The sequence below is a fragment of the Alnus glutinosa genome, chromosome 14 (genome assembly GCF_958979055.1).
Source record: "Alnus glutinosa chromosome 14, dhAlnGlut1.1, whole genome shotgun sequence".
NCBI lineage: Eukaryota > Viridiplantae > Streptophyta > Magnoliopsida > Fagales > Betulaceae > Alnus > Alnus glutinosa.
In genome coordinates, this window is record NC_084899.1 from 462,095 (window position 1) to 480,658 (window position 18,564).

General features: G+C 33.0%; 1 protein-coding gene across 3 annotated transcripts; it reads right to left on the bottom strand.

Annotated features, from left to right (window-relative positions):
* Positions 1-10,712: 10,712 nt before the first annotated feature.
* On the bottom strand, positions 10,713-13,442 carry LOC133857158 (protein TIFY 10A). 3 transcript variants are annotated; one of them, XM_062292296.1, is made up of 5 exons: positions 13,086-13,442; positions 12,280-12,475; positions 11,680-11,981; positions 11,489-11,546; positions 10,713-11,061 (listed from the first exon to the last, which is right to left on the bottom strand). In XM_062292296.1, exons 1-5 carry the CDS (start codon positions 13,249-13,251, stop codon positions 10,956-10,958), a joined length of 828 nt encoding a protein of 275 aa, XP_062148280.1. In that variant the 5' UTR covers positions 13,252-13,442; the 3' UTR covers positions 10,713-10,955. The 3 variants fall into 3 exon arrangements, with proteins under 3 accessions (XP_062148280.1, XP_062148281.1, XP_062148282.1); XM_062292297.1 differs by having other exon boundaries at positions 12,280-12,472; positions 13,086-13,438; XM_062292298.1 differs by having other exon boundaries at positions 11,680-11,978; positions 13,086-13,437.
* Between the last annotated feature and the right edge of the window lie 5,122 nt (positions 13,443-18,564).

Here is an 18,564-nt window from a genome sequence, read left to right on the forward strand (position 1 = left end):
GATAACTGTTAATAAGCTTCATCTGTTTTAACTTCCATAAACAGAGTATATGTGATGGTTTCCCACATGGTGAAAAAACACACCCCTTACAGCATTATAAGTTTTCAAAAATTTGTTGGAAGTGATAATGATGATATAGATGAAGAGGGCATTGATGATACGGAGGAAGGAGAGAAATTTGTTGTATTTTCTGGTGGAGCATCCTCTGAGTGGGGAATCGGGTGGATGTGATCAGTTTCTGGAGAAAGAGAGATCGAGATCCATCTTCAATGTGGTGGGTTTTCTATAAGAAAGGATGATTTGCAGACAAGATTGACAAGAAGACTGAAGGAAATGTAGCTGAAATTCACTAAAGATAATAGAGCTCTTTGGAGAGGCCCTAAACTCTCAAGGTAAGCTTACAATCAAATATCTCAATTCTGCATTCTTCCTATTCGATCATTTTATATATAAGTGATTCTGTTGGAATAATTCCAACAGAGTGACGCTCATTCTCTCTCCTCTAACGGCTAGCAATAACAAGAAAATGGAATCTAGGATAAAAAGGTAAATGACAAATAACTTCTAGAACGTTCGAGAATCATCCTCCCGATGAGTCACCAGCTGACTCATATCTCACGCTTTGTAGTCCTTCCGGTTACTCCTTGGCCATATCCGGTTAAGACTAATGGACCCATAACATTCAATAAAGCAACATTCATTGCAGAAAATTAATTACTACACATATAGATAAAACCATACAAAGAGGCATGCATTCATCATCCATTTTACCAGTTCTCATGAACTGCATTATTCAGTACTAGAGATACTTTTTGTTTTTACTTAGAATTATTGATATTTTTCAGCTAAGTACATCTCGGGATGGTAACACCACAAGCGCGAGCAACCTTTTTGGCACCAGGAGAATTAACATATTGCTTGAGGTTTGGATTTTTGATGGCTCCTGGCTTCAGGTGGTGGTGGGCCAGAGAAGAGTGAAGAGCAGGTGCATGTTGACAAAAAAGCAATTATACATTATGATGATTTCTTTTCCAGAGAACTTTTTTGTATTGTTGGGAAAGAATATCACCTAAATTAGGCTAAATGTCTTCACACAAACCATATACAGGTTCCTAATTCCGCCCCTTTACATGTGGATCACTCTCGTCTTCTTTAGCAAATCATTCCCCTGATTCCATTGCCTTGAAGGCAGTTCTCGACGAGACGGAAGCTATGGGACATGCAGTAGCTTAGGATCATGAGCATGCATGCTCAGCAGATGTCTCAAAAGACATCTACACTGTATTTTGGCTGAAGTAAGGGACGAGCTTCAGGGACAACGAGTTGGGTTTGTTCCACATGTAGAGGTTGAAGATGGACTCGGCTTGGGAGCGAAGCTCGTTAGACGATGAAATCAGGTGCGATATTAGGGACTCGAAGGGGGCCGAGTCGGTTCCGCGTTCCGAATGGGAAGTTTTGAGAGAGAAGAGGGAGTTGAGGGGCATAAATGGAAGATTTACTTAAAAAATCACGTGGGTCGTACGTGATGGGTATTCCGTCATCGATTTAGAACGGAGGCTGACGGAATATCCGACATTTTTGATAAATACATACACTCAATCGAACGTTTTGCTACATCAGTACCTTTAATTGAAAAAGCGCAATAGTTTGATACCATTTTGTGAAGTTTTTCCTAACTTTAACAAATTATCTAGTTTGGTAATAAGTTATAGCTCAGCTCGTGTTTGAAAAAATTTAAACGAATCGAGCTTGAACATTCAATACTCGGCTCGGCTGGCTCGACTCAATTATTGCTCTACCTGAGATTATTTGAAAATGTATTTGATATAATATAAATTTAAAAAATGTTTTTTCGTGGGGTCTATTTAAGAAAATTGTTTGATAATCTTTTTAAAAAGTGTTTTGTGTTTGAAATAAATAAACATAAAACATTCTTATATTGAAAAAAAAAAAAAAAAAAAAAAAAAAAAAAAAAAAATCAAACAAACACACAAACAGCCAAAACAGGCGTCTAGTTAACTTCTTATAAAATAAAATGTAAGGATTGGGTTGTTAAAATTTTTTTCTTCTCTCTTTTGTTTTTATTGTCAAAACAAAAACATTAACAACAACCTAAAACATAATACACTCAAAATTATTTTTATTTTTATATCATATCGTAATACTTTTTTTTTTAATTAAAAACAAAAAACACCTTCTAAAGCACATTAACAAAAATAGCCTTTTTTTTTTTTTTTTTTTTTTTTTTAAAGTGCATGTGCGGCCACCTTCAAAGGGAGGGAGAGAAGGCCGCATGGCTACCGCACTATATTTTTATTTATTATTTTTTAAAAATTAGTAAGCCATGCTTTACTCAAAAAAATAATAATTACCTATTTGTTCAAGGTATTCTTATAAGAAAGTGTTGTGCGATGCTTTTTGTTTTTAAAGTGTTTTGTAATTTGTGTATTTAAAAGTGAATTGTCACGAGAAAATCACACTTTTATTTTCAAAATGAGTAACGATACGTATTACATCTCCATCCCACTCTTAGTTCATCGTGCTATTGTGGCAGTACTCATCAGCTCTTGGATTAATCGTCGTTAAAGAAAAAAAGTTTAAAAGCTGATAAATACTATCACATCAACTCAGTAAAATGTAGGTATAGTATATAGTATTATTCTTTCATTCTTGTCATATATATATATATCAAAAATAGAGGAATCACTAAGAAGATTGCATAACATTCAGACAAGTGGCATCTTAAAATGCTTCCAAGTGTTCATTTTAAGTTAAACGGTGAGTTTAAGTTTGTGTTAAAATGTGATAGTAAACTCAATCCCTATTTGCATGCTAAATAAAAGCTGAATTCCTATTTTTTCTCAAAAAAAAAAAAAAAAAAAAAAAAAAAAAAAAAAAAAAAACTGAACCTTATTTTGGTGTTAAACATGCTGTGGCCAACTCATTATGCATCAGTTATTTTTTTTCGTACAAACTAACTAAAACTAAAACGTAGTATTTCATAATAACTGTAACTATTTACTGTACTCTCAAAATCACAACTCTTTACAAAATTGTTCTCTGTACAAAATTCAAAACTATCAACTATCCCTTGGAGTTCGTCTTCAAATCTGTTTAACCAAAATGATCTCTCTCTATAGATTTGTGGGGATCATATGTATTTTATTAGAGTATAATATATATATATATTTATTTATTTATTTACTTATCAAAAATTGGAGTATAATATATATATATTTTTTGATTTATGATTCTATGATTTTGTGTTTTGTGTTTTTTTTTTTTTTTTCAATCTTTGTTTTGTTGTGTTCTTAGGAATTATGCTCTGCTTTTCTTTGCAGTGTTTAATATTATGCATCAACTTTTCCACCTATTTTAATATATGTATCTATGTATAATTATAGAGTTTTTGCGTAGTGATCGATGATTTATGAATTGTTTAAAATTTGTGGAGCGTAGAGTTCTTAGAGTATTCACTCACTTTTTTTTTAAAAAAAAAAAAAAAAAAAAACCGTCTGAACTTTTAAACTGTCAAATGTGCATCCAAACTTCAAATGAAACTATGCAAATAAAAAATATTTACTGCACTTAACCCTTTACCAAAGCACAACGATTAAGATTGTGTTTCTCAAACAAAAAAAAGATGAAGAAGAAGAAGAAGATTATGATTGAGTGATCATTTTTACCTTTACAAAATCATTATATACAAAAAATACAGTAAATTTTTTTTGTTTCAATGGAAACAAGCACTACTTGAGAATTTAGTTTGACTCATCACCTCTGATACTATTTTGTAGGAAATGAATCATTCTCAAATTCCAGTAAAAACTCAAGTATTGTATTATTATTAATTTATTATTATCACTCTCATTATTTAAAAGTCAGAAGCGAGAGGCTTACAAGATTCTTTAAATCTTTACTTTGCCGTATTAAACGTAAGGATTCATTTTTAGATTTTTTTTTTTGGTAAGAAAACAGAGGTTAATTAATGCCTTTATGCAATATATGATTAGTATTTTCTATTTTTTGTTTTCATTTTCAGTGATTTTTTTCTTCCTTTCCTTCTTCTTCTTCTTCTTCTTCTTCTTCTTTTTTTTTTTTTTTTTTTTTTTTTCCTTTCTAATTTATTATTTTTTCTTTCCTAAATTTGATAGTAAATTTAGTAAAATTATGGTGAGAGATAAAGATTCACATCGTTGTGTTTTGCACAAAGTATGGCAATTTTTTAGTTTACACTGTTATTTATTAATTTTTTAAATCCTTTTTTGTTTTTGGAACGTGTAATACACATTGATACATACTTATTGATGAACGACATTGCTTTCAAGATTTCATTAAAATGAGAAAAATTATAAATAAAATACAGTTATTTTTTGTTATATTAGTATGTTTGATTATTTGTTTTTTGTCTTTATTTTTGTCGAAATAAATAATGCTCTTACTTTCTCATTCTCTTGTATAAGTGGGTTTTGATTTAGCCTGTAGCTAAAATTTGGGGTACACATGCATACACTCCATAATTTTGTTTGCTTTTTTGGAATCGGGAAAATATACCGCAAATAATTATTTTCTATTATTTGAATAATTTCTCTTCTTCTTTTTTTCCTTTTTTTTTTTTTTTTATGTCCCCTTTTTTATCTTTATTTTTTATGGTCATGTTAGTTATCATTTTTTTTTGTTATAATTAATATATTATTTTTATTTATGTTCTAAATTAGTTTATATATATATATTTATATGTATTTTTTTATTTTTTAACATTATATACGCAAAATATGATAGTAAGAAAAATCTCTATTTGACATAACTTATTCTTATAAGTATGAATTTCAATGGAACCAAAGAAAGTAAAAAAAAAAAAAAAAAAAGGTTTGTTTTTCTATTATGAGTATATTTCTTTTGTCGTCGGTCGTTCATTTTCATTTTTTTTTCTTCTTATTTGATGTTATAATTTATATACAAAAAATACAGTTATTTTATATTATAGGAGTATTTTTCCAGTTTCTGTTTATTGTCATTTTTCATATTTTGTCCTTATTTTCTGTTATAATTTATATATTATTTTTATTTCTATTCTAAAAGTTTTTTTTTTTTTTTTTTAATGTTATATATGCAAAAGATTATCAGAAAAAAGAATCTTTGTTAGACATAACTTCTTCCTATACTATATCTACGAGGCTTTGCTGGCAAAGCAGGGATGGAGGTTAATAAAATTCCCAAACTCACTGGTAGCTCAAATCTTGAAGGAGAAGTATTTTCCAGGTGGGGAGTTCTTAAATGCCCGGTTAGGAAGGAGTCCATCTTATGCGTGGAGAAGTATATTTCAAGCCAAAGACGTGCTGGAACGTGGACTTGGATGGAGGGTGGGAAATGGCGAGCTTATTCGTATTTAGGGAGATAGATGGCTCCCTCCTCCAAATTCCATTCTGATACACAATCCTCACCAAGAGCTGGACTGTGACTCCCGGGTAAGCAAGCTCATTGATCCTCACACACACTAGTGGAATTTTGATCTCATTAGAAATATATTTGAGCCTTGGGAAGTGGGGAAAATCTGTAGTCTTGTTTTAAGCCCTTTAGGCCAACCGGATCAGGTGGTGTGGCAGGGTACAAAACATGGTTTTTTCTCGATAAAGAATGCTTATTATCAGGAGATGCAATTCAGGAAGCAGTCCAGGGGAGAGAGTTCCACTTCAAGGCGGAAGGAAGGGTTCTGGAAAGATTTATGGAATTTGCAAGTGCCACCAAAGTTGAAGCATTTTGTTTGGAAGGTGTGTAATAATATCCTTCCTACCAAAGTGAGCTTATTTGGGAAAAAAGTTGTCCAATCACCTATATGTCAATACTGCCTTAGGGAAGAAGAAACCTTAGTCCACATTCTGTGGAATTGTCCCTCTTCAATTGCTGTCTGGCAAGAATGTCCAAGAAGTATCCAGAAATTAGCAATGGAACCTACTGATGGTCGAAGCATGGTTGAAGGATGGATGCATAAGTTGAATGGGAATGATTTCAAATTTGCTATAGCAGTGGCGAGACAAATATGGTTGAGGCAAAATGATTTTATTTTTGAGCACATGTTCATGCCTCCCATGCAGGTCATCCTTGCGGTGAAATCCTCTCTAGAGGACTATGAGGAAGCGGTTGCAACATTGGAAATTTCATTTGAAAATTCTTGTAGTGGAAGGGTGAGATGGGAAAAGCCACCTCTGGGTGTTTTGAAGCTTAATTGGGATGTCGCTTTGCATAAAGAAACACAAACAATGGGCGTTGGAGTTGTAATCCGGGATGATCGAGGTGATTGCGTGGCAGCTCTTGCAAGGGTTGTCCCGTATATTGCCGATCCCCTCATTGCTGAAACAGTTGCTGCGTGGCATGCAGCCCAGTTGATTTATGAGAAGGGCTATCAGAAGGTGCTTTTCGAAGGGGATTGTTTGAGCATCATCTCAGACTTGAAGAAAGAAGACCCAAGTGGGAATGGAGGTGGACTATTAATTTCAGATATAAAGTTTCTTCTGTCAACCATAGAAGTTATTAATTTTCAACATGTCAAAAGGGATGCAAATAAGGCGGCTCATTGCTTGGCAAAATTTGCTATTACTCATATGATTGATAAAGTCTGGGTGGAGCATTACCCTCCGATCATCCAGCATGTTGTACTAGCGGAGCAAGTGGAAGGTTATTGATCAATGAAATTATCACTATTTTCTCAAAAAAAAAAAAAATATCTACGAGGCTTTGAATTTATTGTAATTGGAGAAAATATATAATAAAAGAAAATAAAATTATTTTTATACTATATGAGTATTTTCAATTTTTTTTTCGTTTGTCATCTGTTTTCATTTTTTGTCCTTATTTTATGTTCTAATTTATATATTATTGCTTATTTTGTGCTAAAAGTATTTTATTTTATGATATATATGTGAAGGACGGTCGGGAAAAAAAAATCTCATTTTGTCGGGACTTCTTCCTATACCTATTAGTTTCATTGAAACCGAGAAAAATATATAAAAAATACAAATCTTACGTTTCAATTTTTTGTCCTTATTTTTTGTTCTAAATGTAGTTTCTTTTACGTTATACATGCAATACATATATATATATACACACCTTTAGAATGTTGTATGGGTTACACTTCATTTCATATTGCCCTCAATTTTAAAGGTAATAAGAAAACAATATTTATGAAAATGATAATATAATATTTGGCTTCATGTTTGATGGTTTATAAATTGTTAATTATTCATTATTTGATTATGGCAAGAGTGCGATTTTCTTTAGTTTAAATATATTAATTGTTAACAAAATTTTCTTGTGAGTTTCTTTTGTAAATATTGAATACAAGTTATAGCAATTATGATGTGAGTACACTATTTTGTTCTTTGTTTTTGTGAATTTCTATTTTATATAAAATGTTTATTGAATTAACGTCTATAAAAAATTAAAAATTGAATAATGTGATTACTTATAAGAAAAAAAAATCGAATACATGTGATTTATTTTGGTTCCTTACAAGATAATTTACAATATACATTTACGTATTTTCAATCTTATTCTTAAATTTTTATTTTGTTTTTTAAATTAAATGTAACGTTCTAATTTGTTATGCAGTTTTAAATAATAAAAATTCGTGCATGACGCGGGTTATATGCCAGTTATTATAAATATGCTAATTTCATAAAGCCCACAGTTTCAATGGACCTTTGTTGCTGGATCGACTTGCATACAGTACTATATAGGCCCTAAATTGGGATATTCATTGGAGGCCCAAGTGCTTCGTTGAGTGTAAAGACTAAATTAATAACAAAGTTGGGTTGCTAGGTTGGGCCACCAATACAACCCTTGTTTCATAGACATAAGCCCAAATCGAACTAATTAAAGAACATCCATTATTGCCCGAAAAAAGGAAATGAAAATTCCACAACAACAATCAGAGTGTGTTTGGACTTGCGATTTCGTACGTCAGAAATAAAATTTTATACAAAATCTTAGAAAGTGTATTACTTGTGAGTGGATTTTCTTTTTTTTAAAAGAAAAAAAAATAGAAAAATATGCGTTTTCAAATACTAAGGAGTGCATTTTAAAAACACATGATTTTAAATATTAAATTGTGATTTTAAGTGTCAAATTTCAATTTTACCAAACCCCTAATTACATTTTTTAAAATCGTGTTATTTTAAAATCGTTTTTTTTTTTTAATTTTTTAAATTTCACATTTTGAAAACGCAAATTCAAATAGATCCTTAATACCTTAACACTCGCCTTCACATCATGTGGAACTAGACAGTACATGGACTATTTCCATTGAAAGTGGGATGAACTCATAATCCATTATCTATAAAGAATTCCTTAAATATGTTTAGGGCTCAAAGCTCTTGACCCAATTAACAAGAAAACTTACTCATTAATTAGAAAAATGTTAAAAAGTTTAGGAAGTCCCCTCTCCTTATATAATATATATATATTACTTTTGTACAAGTACGGGTCCACCACGCGACAATAAAACAAAAAATTTATTATTAAACTCTTCTTTCTATTTTGTTTTGAAAAGACTTGATTTATAATATATGATATTTCATACAAAAACTTTAAAACGTGCTAATCTTTCAATTTATTTTAATCTCAAGTCTCCGAATAGAAATTTTTGTTAAATCTTATTAAAATTCTAAAAATACTCATGTGTTTTGTTTCTTTTTTTTTTAAAAAAAAAAACTATGAATTTTTTAAAGATTCAGGCATGATTATTTTTGTAAATTTCGTTAAATTTTGATTAATACCTAAAATTAAATGATGAATACTCTAAATTAACACATTTTAAAATTTGAATACCTCCAATTAAAAGTGACGAAAAATCAAGAATATAAATGAAGATATTCCCTTTGTTTTCTCAACAAAGTTACTGGCATAAGCATGAGGGCTTTCTTGGCCAACTGTCGGCCGCCACCACTCCAATGATATATATATATATATATCAAACGAGGCTAAAAACTTTAATAATATATGGAAGAGAAAGGGTAGATGACTTGTATCGATGGGCAAAGCAAGGTACATCTAGTTCATTGTTGTGATTGTGAATGTGAAGTGGGCAATCAAACCCACAAAAGAGAAGAAAGAAGTGGTCAAAGGAAGACGGACCCCACCACCACCAAAAGCATCATGTGATGCCCCAATAAACATGTTCCAGTTCCACTAATGGACGTGTCCTTTTCTTGTTCGATATATAATACTCGTAGACGTGAACAATGTGACAATATATATATTATTATATAAGAGACTAGACAGCAGACAGCTTGCTCATCTTTAAAATGTATTATATTAAGGTGTGGACGCAACCACCTAATTTTCTCCAACTTATTCAATTGTCGGGCAAGTGGACCTGCCTTCCCATTCTGCGGCCGTCTTAAAAGAAACCAAATTCCTACGTTCAAGTTTCAATTCCGCGTGCCCTAAAAATATAATAAAGTTTCAATTCCGCGTGCTCTTGGTACAGGTGGGAGACATTTTTTTCTTTTTTCTTTTTTTTTTTTTTTAAAAAAAAGCTCATATATATATATATATATATAAACACATCACTATCCTTGTTGGCTTGTTGCCATGTTGGGATTGACTATTCAACAGCGCTTCTAAAATGAATTGCCAAGAAATAGTTGGCCACACGGCACACACTCTTGAGTCTTGAGAGTTGACATGTGTGATGTGTTTGGTATTTCGATTTTAGAGATAAGTAGGTTAATTTTATAGCAATTTTATCGGATGTTTAATTGCGTTTTTAAAAATTTTATTTACAAATTATATATTTTTAAATCGCAAATCCAAATAATAAAGAAAATACAATGAGTGAGCTTATTCCTCTTTATTATGTAGTGTTTTTCGTTGCTTGGTTGGCAAGGAAGAGGATCCATGCAATAATTGATTTGACCGTAACCTCATTATGTTATATGAACGTCTCTTAGCCCCCGATAATAAAGGGGCATTACGAATTTAGTGAGAGTAATCAGAATACCACACGCATAAAGTCTTTCTATTGCTGGTGCATTTGTCGGTCTAAAATTTGATTGGTTGGAAGCAATTTGGAATAATATCAAGCCGAGAGTTAATACAATTTTTTTCCAAATTGAATTGAACTAATTTTTTCAATTCAATTTATTAAATTAATGTGTTTAAAATACTCTCACTCAAATATTTGAGTATCAAATCATTGAAATCAAGAGCAATATTACTCTTCATACATATTTCACATATACTAACATAATATATTTGAAGAAGATTCTCATGTTATTCACATAAAAAAATGAAAATAAAAAAACCACTTAAAATATATTACGTCAATTAATATAAAATAAATGTGATAAATAAATAGTATTACTCTTTTGATAATCACTAAGTAGCTTAGTTTCGACCAAAATGATTTGGGACAAACTCCCACCATGCCTGTTAAATCTTTTTCTGTCTTCTATTTTTTATTTTAAAAAAAAATATATTAACCAAGCAACTCAAAATACATAATATTACTAAAAATAAATAATATTACTAAAAGTATCATTATACTTTTTCAAACCCAAAACAGTTAATCAAACTAACTTTTCAGGTACACATTCCCCTGTGACAGATAAATGATCAAAATGAGGGAATTTGGATAGTATATACATTTTGGCGTTAAAATGAAGCTACGATTTTAAATCATCATAAGCACATCCACTCAGAAAGAACCGAAGTATAATAAATTACTCCATTCATTCAAAATTATCAGTTATCGAGATGATCACATCAAATTTAATTACAGCAACTAAGATTCATCATCAATAGTTAGATCTAAGGCAGGCTCACTAGAGCCGAAGTTACGATGGAAACATAACAAAGGAAGCTAAACAACTAAACAGCATTAGCAGGTATAAAACCTACTAGAAAAAAAGGACAGCAGGCTTGAATTATAATGCCCAAAAATGAATATGGTTTAACTACTTTGGTGACTGAGCAGCCAGGCCGAGCCATGACTTGCTTTCAACTGGTTTTGTGGAGGCTTCCGCTGGGTTGCCTGTTTGGTATGGTGCCCTTGCAGTGACCCTGTAGAAAATGCCATGAGAAGAAGATAACAAAGATCAATTATTGAACCACAACATAATATCATTGTCATTCAAGAATAGCAGCAGGCTGTACAAAGAAACATTAATTTGATTGCAAATTCTCCCCCACTTTCTGGTCATTCGTACAGTGATAGAATACACCGATCTCTTCAATGAAGATTCGGCAAATCTCCTACCCAAACCCCACCCCCCCAACCACACATTAATTGAGCAAAACTTGAAGGTGGTACTCAAGAATGCCTCAATCCCACCGCTGAATTTTATTATATTTTTTTTGACAAAATGATAAACCCCTCCAAAATCACCTAGGCAATCACTGAAACAATTTCTTTGACACTAAATTTTCAGTAACATATGGGGCAAGCAATTTTTCTAAGATCTATTTTCCTAAATTCCAAAATGCCTACCTATCTTTCCTCTTCTCCAAGAACCGGTGGAGTGAAGCTCTCCTTGCAATTGGTAACTCTGCCAGGGAAAAAAAAAAAAGAAAAGGAAAGAAAGCCTTCAATCAGAAACATATTGAACATCAGGGCTCTAAACGTTCCATTTTTTGAATTTCTCAGTAAAGTAACAAACAGTAATCACAAGAAATAATTACCACAAGCAAGGGGTTGAGGAGGCGGTTGAACGTGCTCCTGAATCTCTTTATTACCGAGATTGGGAGGAACAGCGCTAGAGCCGGTCACGACTGAACTGGTGGAATCGACCGAGGTCTTGGCCAAGTTAGAAGCAAAGGCCTGCTGGTTGGTGGTGAGGCTCTGGGAGGTTCCCTTGCTTGCTAAGAGCATGACTTCCTTTGCCTTGTCAGCCGGAAATTCGTTGAACACGATTACTTGCCCAGCATAGAATATTGTCATCTGGGCTCTTTCAGGCTCTGCTGTGGCACAACTCTTCACTCTGCTGCATGATGAACATATTACAGTCAATAAACAAAAACAAAAATTTCTGTTCTAAGATGGTGTACCATAGCTTCTACTTTCCAATGAGCAAATTAATCGACTCCATTTCTGACTTTGATGATGAAATTGTAAGCAACCCCTTTGTTTAACTCATATTTTGGTGAGGCTTTTTAAACTCCAAGGCGTTATTTTTCATTAAATAATTAGGATTTAACAATACCATTTCGTTGTTAACATTGAATATGGGTATTTTAGCAATACTAGTTAAAAAATCATAAGAGATTAGTAACCGAGCTCACCTAGAGTCAGCAGCAATCTGTGGGATCTCTTCCTTAGGAAACGAGGTAGAAAACCCAGCTGGTTGAGGGAACAAATCGACGGGTTTAAGGTACCGACACGCCACCTCGGTTCGGCCGGAAGCATCACACAATTTCTCATTGATCGGAAACAAATTCATCGTCGGTGCTGTCTGACGGTACATCTCAGGTGTAGCTGCTGTTACAATTCTATCCATCAGTTTTCTAAAACTTGCCTAATTATATACAAAGAAAAATAGAAAACGCGAGTGACAAGAACCTAATCACTACTTCCAAGGACAATTAAGCAGTGGCTATTTATAATTAGTCCAATTAGATCCAAGACCAAGTCTCACTAACAGAAGACGAGAGATAATCTCAACAGAACAAAAAAGTGAGGAAAATTTTACAAAATACTAAATTAAAAACAAAAGAGAATCAGATTTGAGTGTTTTGAGGAGAGAATCAAGGACATGTTATAGGAGTTTTGAACTATTAAACGGGAATATTGATATTTTTCAGTATTTTTCGGGTGATTGGAATTAGAGAGTCAATGATTCAGAAGAAAGAAAAACCACAGATCCAAGGTCTGGGTCTCCTTGGAAAAATCACATAACGAAAGAGGGATTACAGAGTTCAACCACGCGCCTATCTAAAACACCACCTAGACCCCACAAAATTCGAAACCTCCGGACGGCTCAGTCTAACTCCGACCACTGACTAAGTTAAGATCGAATATTAACCGAAACCCAAAACGAACCGCGAAAAACCAATTGACGAACAAAAAAATTAAAACAGGCAAAGCGCACCGTTTCCTTCGATGTTGCATGTCATCCCGAGGCTGAGATCGCCAAAGGACCCCTTCTCCTTCAGGTACTGACTCAGCAGGCTACACTTCTGCGAGAAGCTGGGCTTCTCCGGCGCCCTCGCCTGCCTCTGCCCGGAAAAATCTGCAAACCCCGCCGAGCTCGACATCTTCAATTGAATGCGAAAGTAGTATAAGGGTTCAGAGAACTGTCTCTCTGTGTCTATCGAAACCTAAGGCCTTGGGTGCTTGTGCTCTCATAGAATCAACGAAAGCAAAGAGAGACTCTGTTTGCTGCCCAGCTTCTCCGTGAGCCTTTTATCTGTTTATTATTATCTATTTTTAAATTTGATTTATTTATTCTTTGATTATCTGTTTGTTGATTTTGGGCCTGATTTAAAAGGCACGAGGAATATATGGTGCTTTACTGGCTTGTTCCTCGCACCTTCGGCTCCGTGATCCTCATTATTATTTTATTATTTTGTTATTTCAAACACGTGTTCTTTGCATCAGAAAACGGCAAGCTCTCCTTTCTGTCTCTTCCCACGCACGGTCTTCCATAGTGTTTTACTTTATTGCCCCTACTTTGTAGGGTCCTTCTTTTACCCACATACAGTAATAGTATGTACTATATGTAGTCGTTCGGATTATTCGGGATTTTAGATTTTTCTGTGTGTATATATTTTATTTTAATTATAGAAAGATGGACTATTTTATTTTCACTAAATATAGTTATTTTTAGCTGGAAAAAATTATTTCAACTTAAGCTAATTAAATTGACTTATATCTTTAAAGCATGTCTCTAAAAACACTTGTCAATTCATCCAAAGTGAAAGGAGTCAATGAAAGATTTTAATGTAGCAGCACAAAAGGCGCATACTAATGGAGAGCAAGACTGAAATACAGAATTGTGACGAGTTACAGTGAATTGGAACGCGGCGATCGACAAATCAAGAAATATGATGAGTGTGGAGGTTTTTGTTCAAGATCAAGTAAAAAATGTGTTGGCATCCTTGTGTTCTTTAAAAATATTCATAATTGATCAATCAACTGTAGAAGCATATAGGCTTAGAAGGCAGTTGAATTTAGGAGAAACTTTAGTATATTGAATATAATATTATTATATGGAGATGCGATGAAAATTGTAAATATTTTACGAATAAAAGGATAATTTTAGAGTTGATATAGCCAATTGATTGAGAATACAAAGATGTTACTTCATTGTTTCCATTTATGAGGTATTATGAGACGCGTCAAGAGGAATGCGAATATGGATGCTCATATACTAAAAAATAAGGCAATTCAGCAATTTTTGTAACAATTTTAGATGAAAGAGTTTCCAACTTTTATTCACGATATTGTACATGCCGAGAAATATACGTTATTTTGATATTATTAATACTTAATGAAATTATTATTAAGACCAATAATAAGTAAAGTGTCAAAATCTTAACGGATCCAAATTCGATTATAATTGAAATCGGACTCGAGCCAAATTCCACCTTACTCTACTAGCTTAACACCAAAGTGTTTTATATCATAGTATCACAAAATTAATGTTTTTAATACTCTGAATACGGCAGGTTCATAAAATCAAGTACACCACAAACCCCACTTGACCAACACTCAATTTTTCATGATGAAGCAAAGATAAAAGTGGGTGGTTTTGTAATTCCACTCACTAAGTTGGACGGCGTCAGGAATAACGGCGTTGGGGTAAGGTGCTGGATCTTCAACGTGCCGTCCTTCAGGTAAGCAATACGACCAAAGTGGGGGCCACGCACCCGTGCTTTTTTATTTTGCTGAATAAAAAAGGAAGAAGCGGCAAGTGCACGTTTCGTCCACCAACGCAGCGCTGACACGTGGGGAACGCCTGTGGACGGAAACTCCGGCATGGGATTAATTACCTCATTACCCCATGGAAAGGCAAGTGGGGAGGGATTATTATCGGATTTAGGATAATTTTCTTAATAATTTATTTTACTTTATATTTTTTTAAAAAGAAGATATAAAGTTGTGAATTATTTATAATTTACTCATTAAAAAAAATAAAGAAATCATGTCAATTTGTATTTTCATTGCTAATCAATTAAAAACAGCACAACCCATCCATTATGATTTTAAAATTTTGAAAAATGTTAGACCTACTATTGGAAGATATTAAATTAAATTTTAATAGCTAACACATGAGAGCAAGTCATGAGAGAGATACAGACAAATCGTAAAAGTCAAGCATGAAGTCCTAATATTAACATTAAGCATAATTAGAGTCAACTCTTACTTGGAAAACGTTAATTATTTGTTTAAAAAAATAATTAAAAACAAAACGTTTATGATTATCGCGAATAAATTATTCAAGAAATGGGAAAACATTTGCCTCTCATTTCGTTGTACAGCTAATACACGCTAAAAGAATATCCGATCTTAACGCCAAAAACAAAGAACCCCTGTGGAAAACGCGGAGAGAGAAGGGCGCCCACCGCTGCACCTCACAACTTGCAATCGGCACGTGGCATGATCGGGTTGGCTGGTGAAAGAAGGAACATTTTCCTCGTGACCGTGACGCTGATGTAGTTTTATTCAATATCACTGTATTTGTTGACTAATTGTACCCTTCCTCTTCCTCCCACTTGTTCTGTTCATACCAAAAGATATTTAAAATACATTTTAATTTTTATATATATATATACTTTTCTCACCAAAAAAAAAATTAAAATTATTTTCTTATTTATATCACAATAATCAATTTTTATTATTATTAAAAAAAAAAAATTTTGATTTGTCAAACACAACCGACATGACTATAATTTGTTTACCGACATTAGTCTGATTTTTTGTTTTACCATAAATAGTTGGTTCCCCATGTGGAACGAGTGTTTGTGGGGTTTGGGGGTGTCACGGGTCATGACTGACGTGCTTTAAAAGAACTCTGATATCCGAAATCCACCACGTGATCTTCGTGTTCACAAGGGTCGCTCTAGTGCTGCCTTGCGAAACACCCTTTCCTTTTCCCGAAAATTACAACACCCCCACCCACCGCACCCTTCTTCTTATTATCTTTGGTAATGCTGGGGAGTGGGCGCCCTCACTGGCTAAGCATGAACTCTCTCTTTTAATCTCCCTTCGGGATTAAGATAAAGGTTACTCCACAGTCCACATATTCTTGTTTATTTAAATTATTTTAATCAAATTGTCGATCAAATTGTATTATTATTATATGGCTAATGTTTTTTTTTTTTGTTTCTAATCATATGTTAATAGAATTACATTAGATCATTTTTGCTTTCTTCTCTGTTTAAATTTGTAAAAACAACCATTTTTGCTTTCTCTCTATACGCACCACGATAAATTGGGAACGAAAACAACGCGTAGTGGCAGGCTGGCAGCGAGCAACGCAGAATGACAAGCTTCATCAATGAGTGGTGATCGATCTTCAGTGGAGAGAGAGAGAGAGAGAGAGAGAGAGCATTGTGGGTCTGAACGCGCCGCCCGACGAAACTGTTGGTTCTTTCACTTGCGTCATGCGCGGACGACTTCTCATACGCTTTTTTGTTTCCCACACAATTACAAACACGCAACACGAATTTCATCGAATCCAGGTTTAATTTAATCGATCTGATTTCCATGTCCCGATCCACCGGGTTTCAAGCCAATTCCGTCTAGTAAACGACCCGGTCCATCATAAAGCCCATGCTTTTCTGGATCATCCTTTTATATTTTGTTGTGTATTTCTATAATATAAATTTATAAATGAAATATGATATAACTCATTATAGTGTTCTTATGAAGTCTTTCTATGCTGACATGACACCTTATTTTTAATAAATAAAAATTATAACTTAATTTATCTCTTCTATTTTTATTAAAAAATACAAAATGTCGTGTCAGCATAAAAAAACCAAAAAAAAAAACACTAAAAGAAATTCTAACATTTCTCTTTTATAAATACCTTCTAGCGAAGGCTTGAAGCACTCAATCAATTTTTTCTTATTTTGAGTTTTAATGTAATTTTTATTTTTACTTTCGTTTTCTGTCTTTAAAATTATATATATATATAAAAGGTTTTGAAATTATGTTTAGAAGGTAATATGAGTTATTTAATGAAAACCAAAAAGCATGGTTTGGGAATAGACAACAAGTTAGGTGGTCAAAAAGGAAGAAAGACTCGAGTTAGTTAGACTTGAATGTTTGTAGGTAGCCCTTGTGCATTTTAATTTATGGATACTCACATGAAAATTTGAAATGGTCCCGAAAATTCAGATGGTGTATGGACCCCTCATCATTATTTACTATAATTTAAGGTATATATATATATATAAAAGTAAAAAAAGGTATGCAGGACAAATTCTGAATTGAGGTGTACTTGCTTTAGATTTTCTTCCCCTATGGACCACGTCAAAAGTCTAGGGTTTGTGCCTGCCACAGTGAAGATTTTATTAATTTTCGAAATTGGGTTAGAAAAAATTTATTTAATTTAGTCCGTTAAATAAAAATATGATTTTTACATAAGTTTTTTTAAGATGCGAGAAAAATTCATAGATCGCATATGAGATTAGATCTAAAGAGAAAACAACTCTTATTCAAATCAAAAATACAATCAACAAATAGCGGCAGCGGTCAGGAAGAAGATGAATGGCACATCACGGAGGCAAATGAACCGATGTATAGCTGAAAGACCAAAATTATTGATCTGATCGGATAACACCTAAAAATAAAAGAAAAAATCATAATGGGAGGAGGATGGTAAGAGCGGGGAGTAGAAAGGGAAATGAAGAAATGAGGGAGTAGATTTGCTCTCTCCTCCTCTTAGATCTGTTTTATGATGGATGAAGTCTAGAGCTGGTTTGAGAGAGAGAGAGAGAGAGAAAGAGGAGTCGGCCGTTAATTAAAACGTGGGGTTAAGTGAGGAAATTAATTAAATAATATTGTTTTTTTTTTTTAGAATTAGGTTGAAAATTAATTTATTTTCTATTTTAATGTATTCTACTGACATTTAAAAACAAATATAACTTAATATACTGAATTAAAGAAAAGTATATCAGGCTAAACCATCAATCTTCTTTTACCTTGCTAGAGTTACGTACTATTTTGTTTCAAACTTTCAAATAGCTCAAATTGGGCATGAAGTGATCCCCCACCTAACTTTCTCTGTTGGAATAAAAGTTTAGGGCCAGTGGGATCAGAATGATTATTGTACCATAATGCCAATAATTTTAAGGGCACATGCTTAACGTTTGTAGGTCTGTCTGCCAATCAACCTACCCACCGGATTAATTACAGTAATTTTTCAGGCACATTTAAATTCAGTATTTTTGTTTTGATATTATATTAAATTAATATTTTAACAGTAGAAGGTTAAAAGTTGCCATGATTACTATGATCATATACTAATTTTAGCAAAAATGTTTGTGTATATATATATACCTTATTTAGATTTGCTCTTCTGTTGTCACTTCAGTTTGCTTCTTCAGAGCAACATGAAC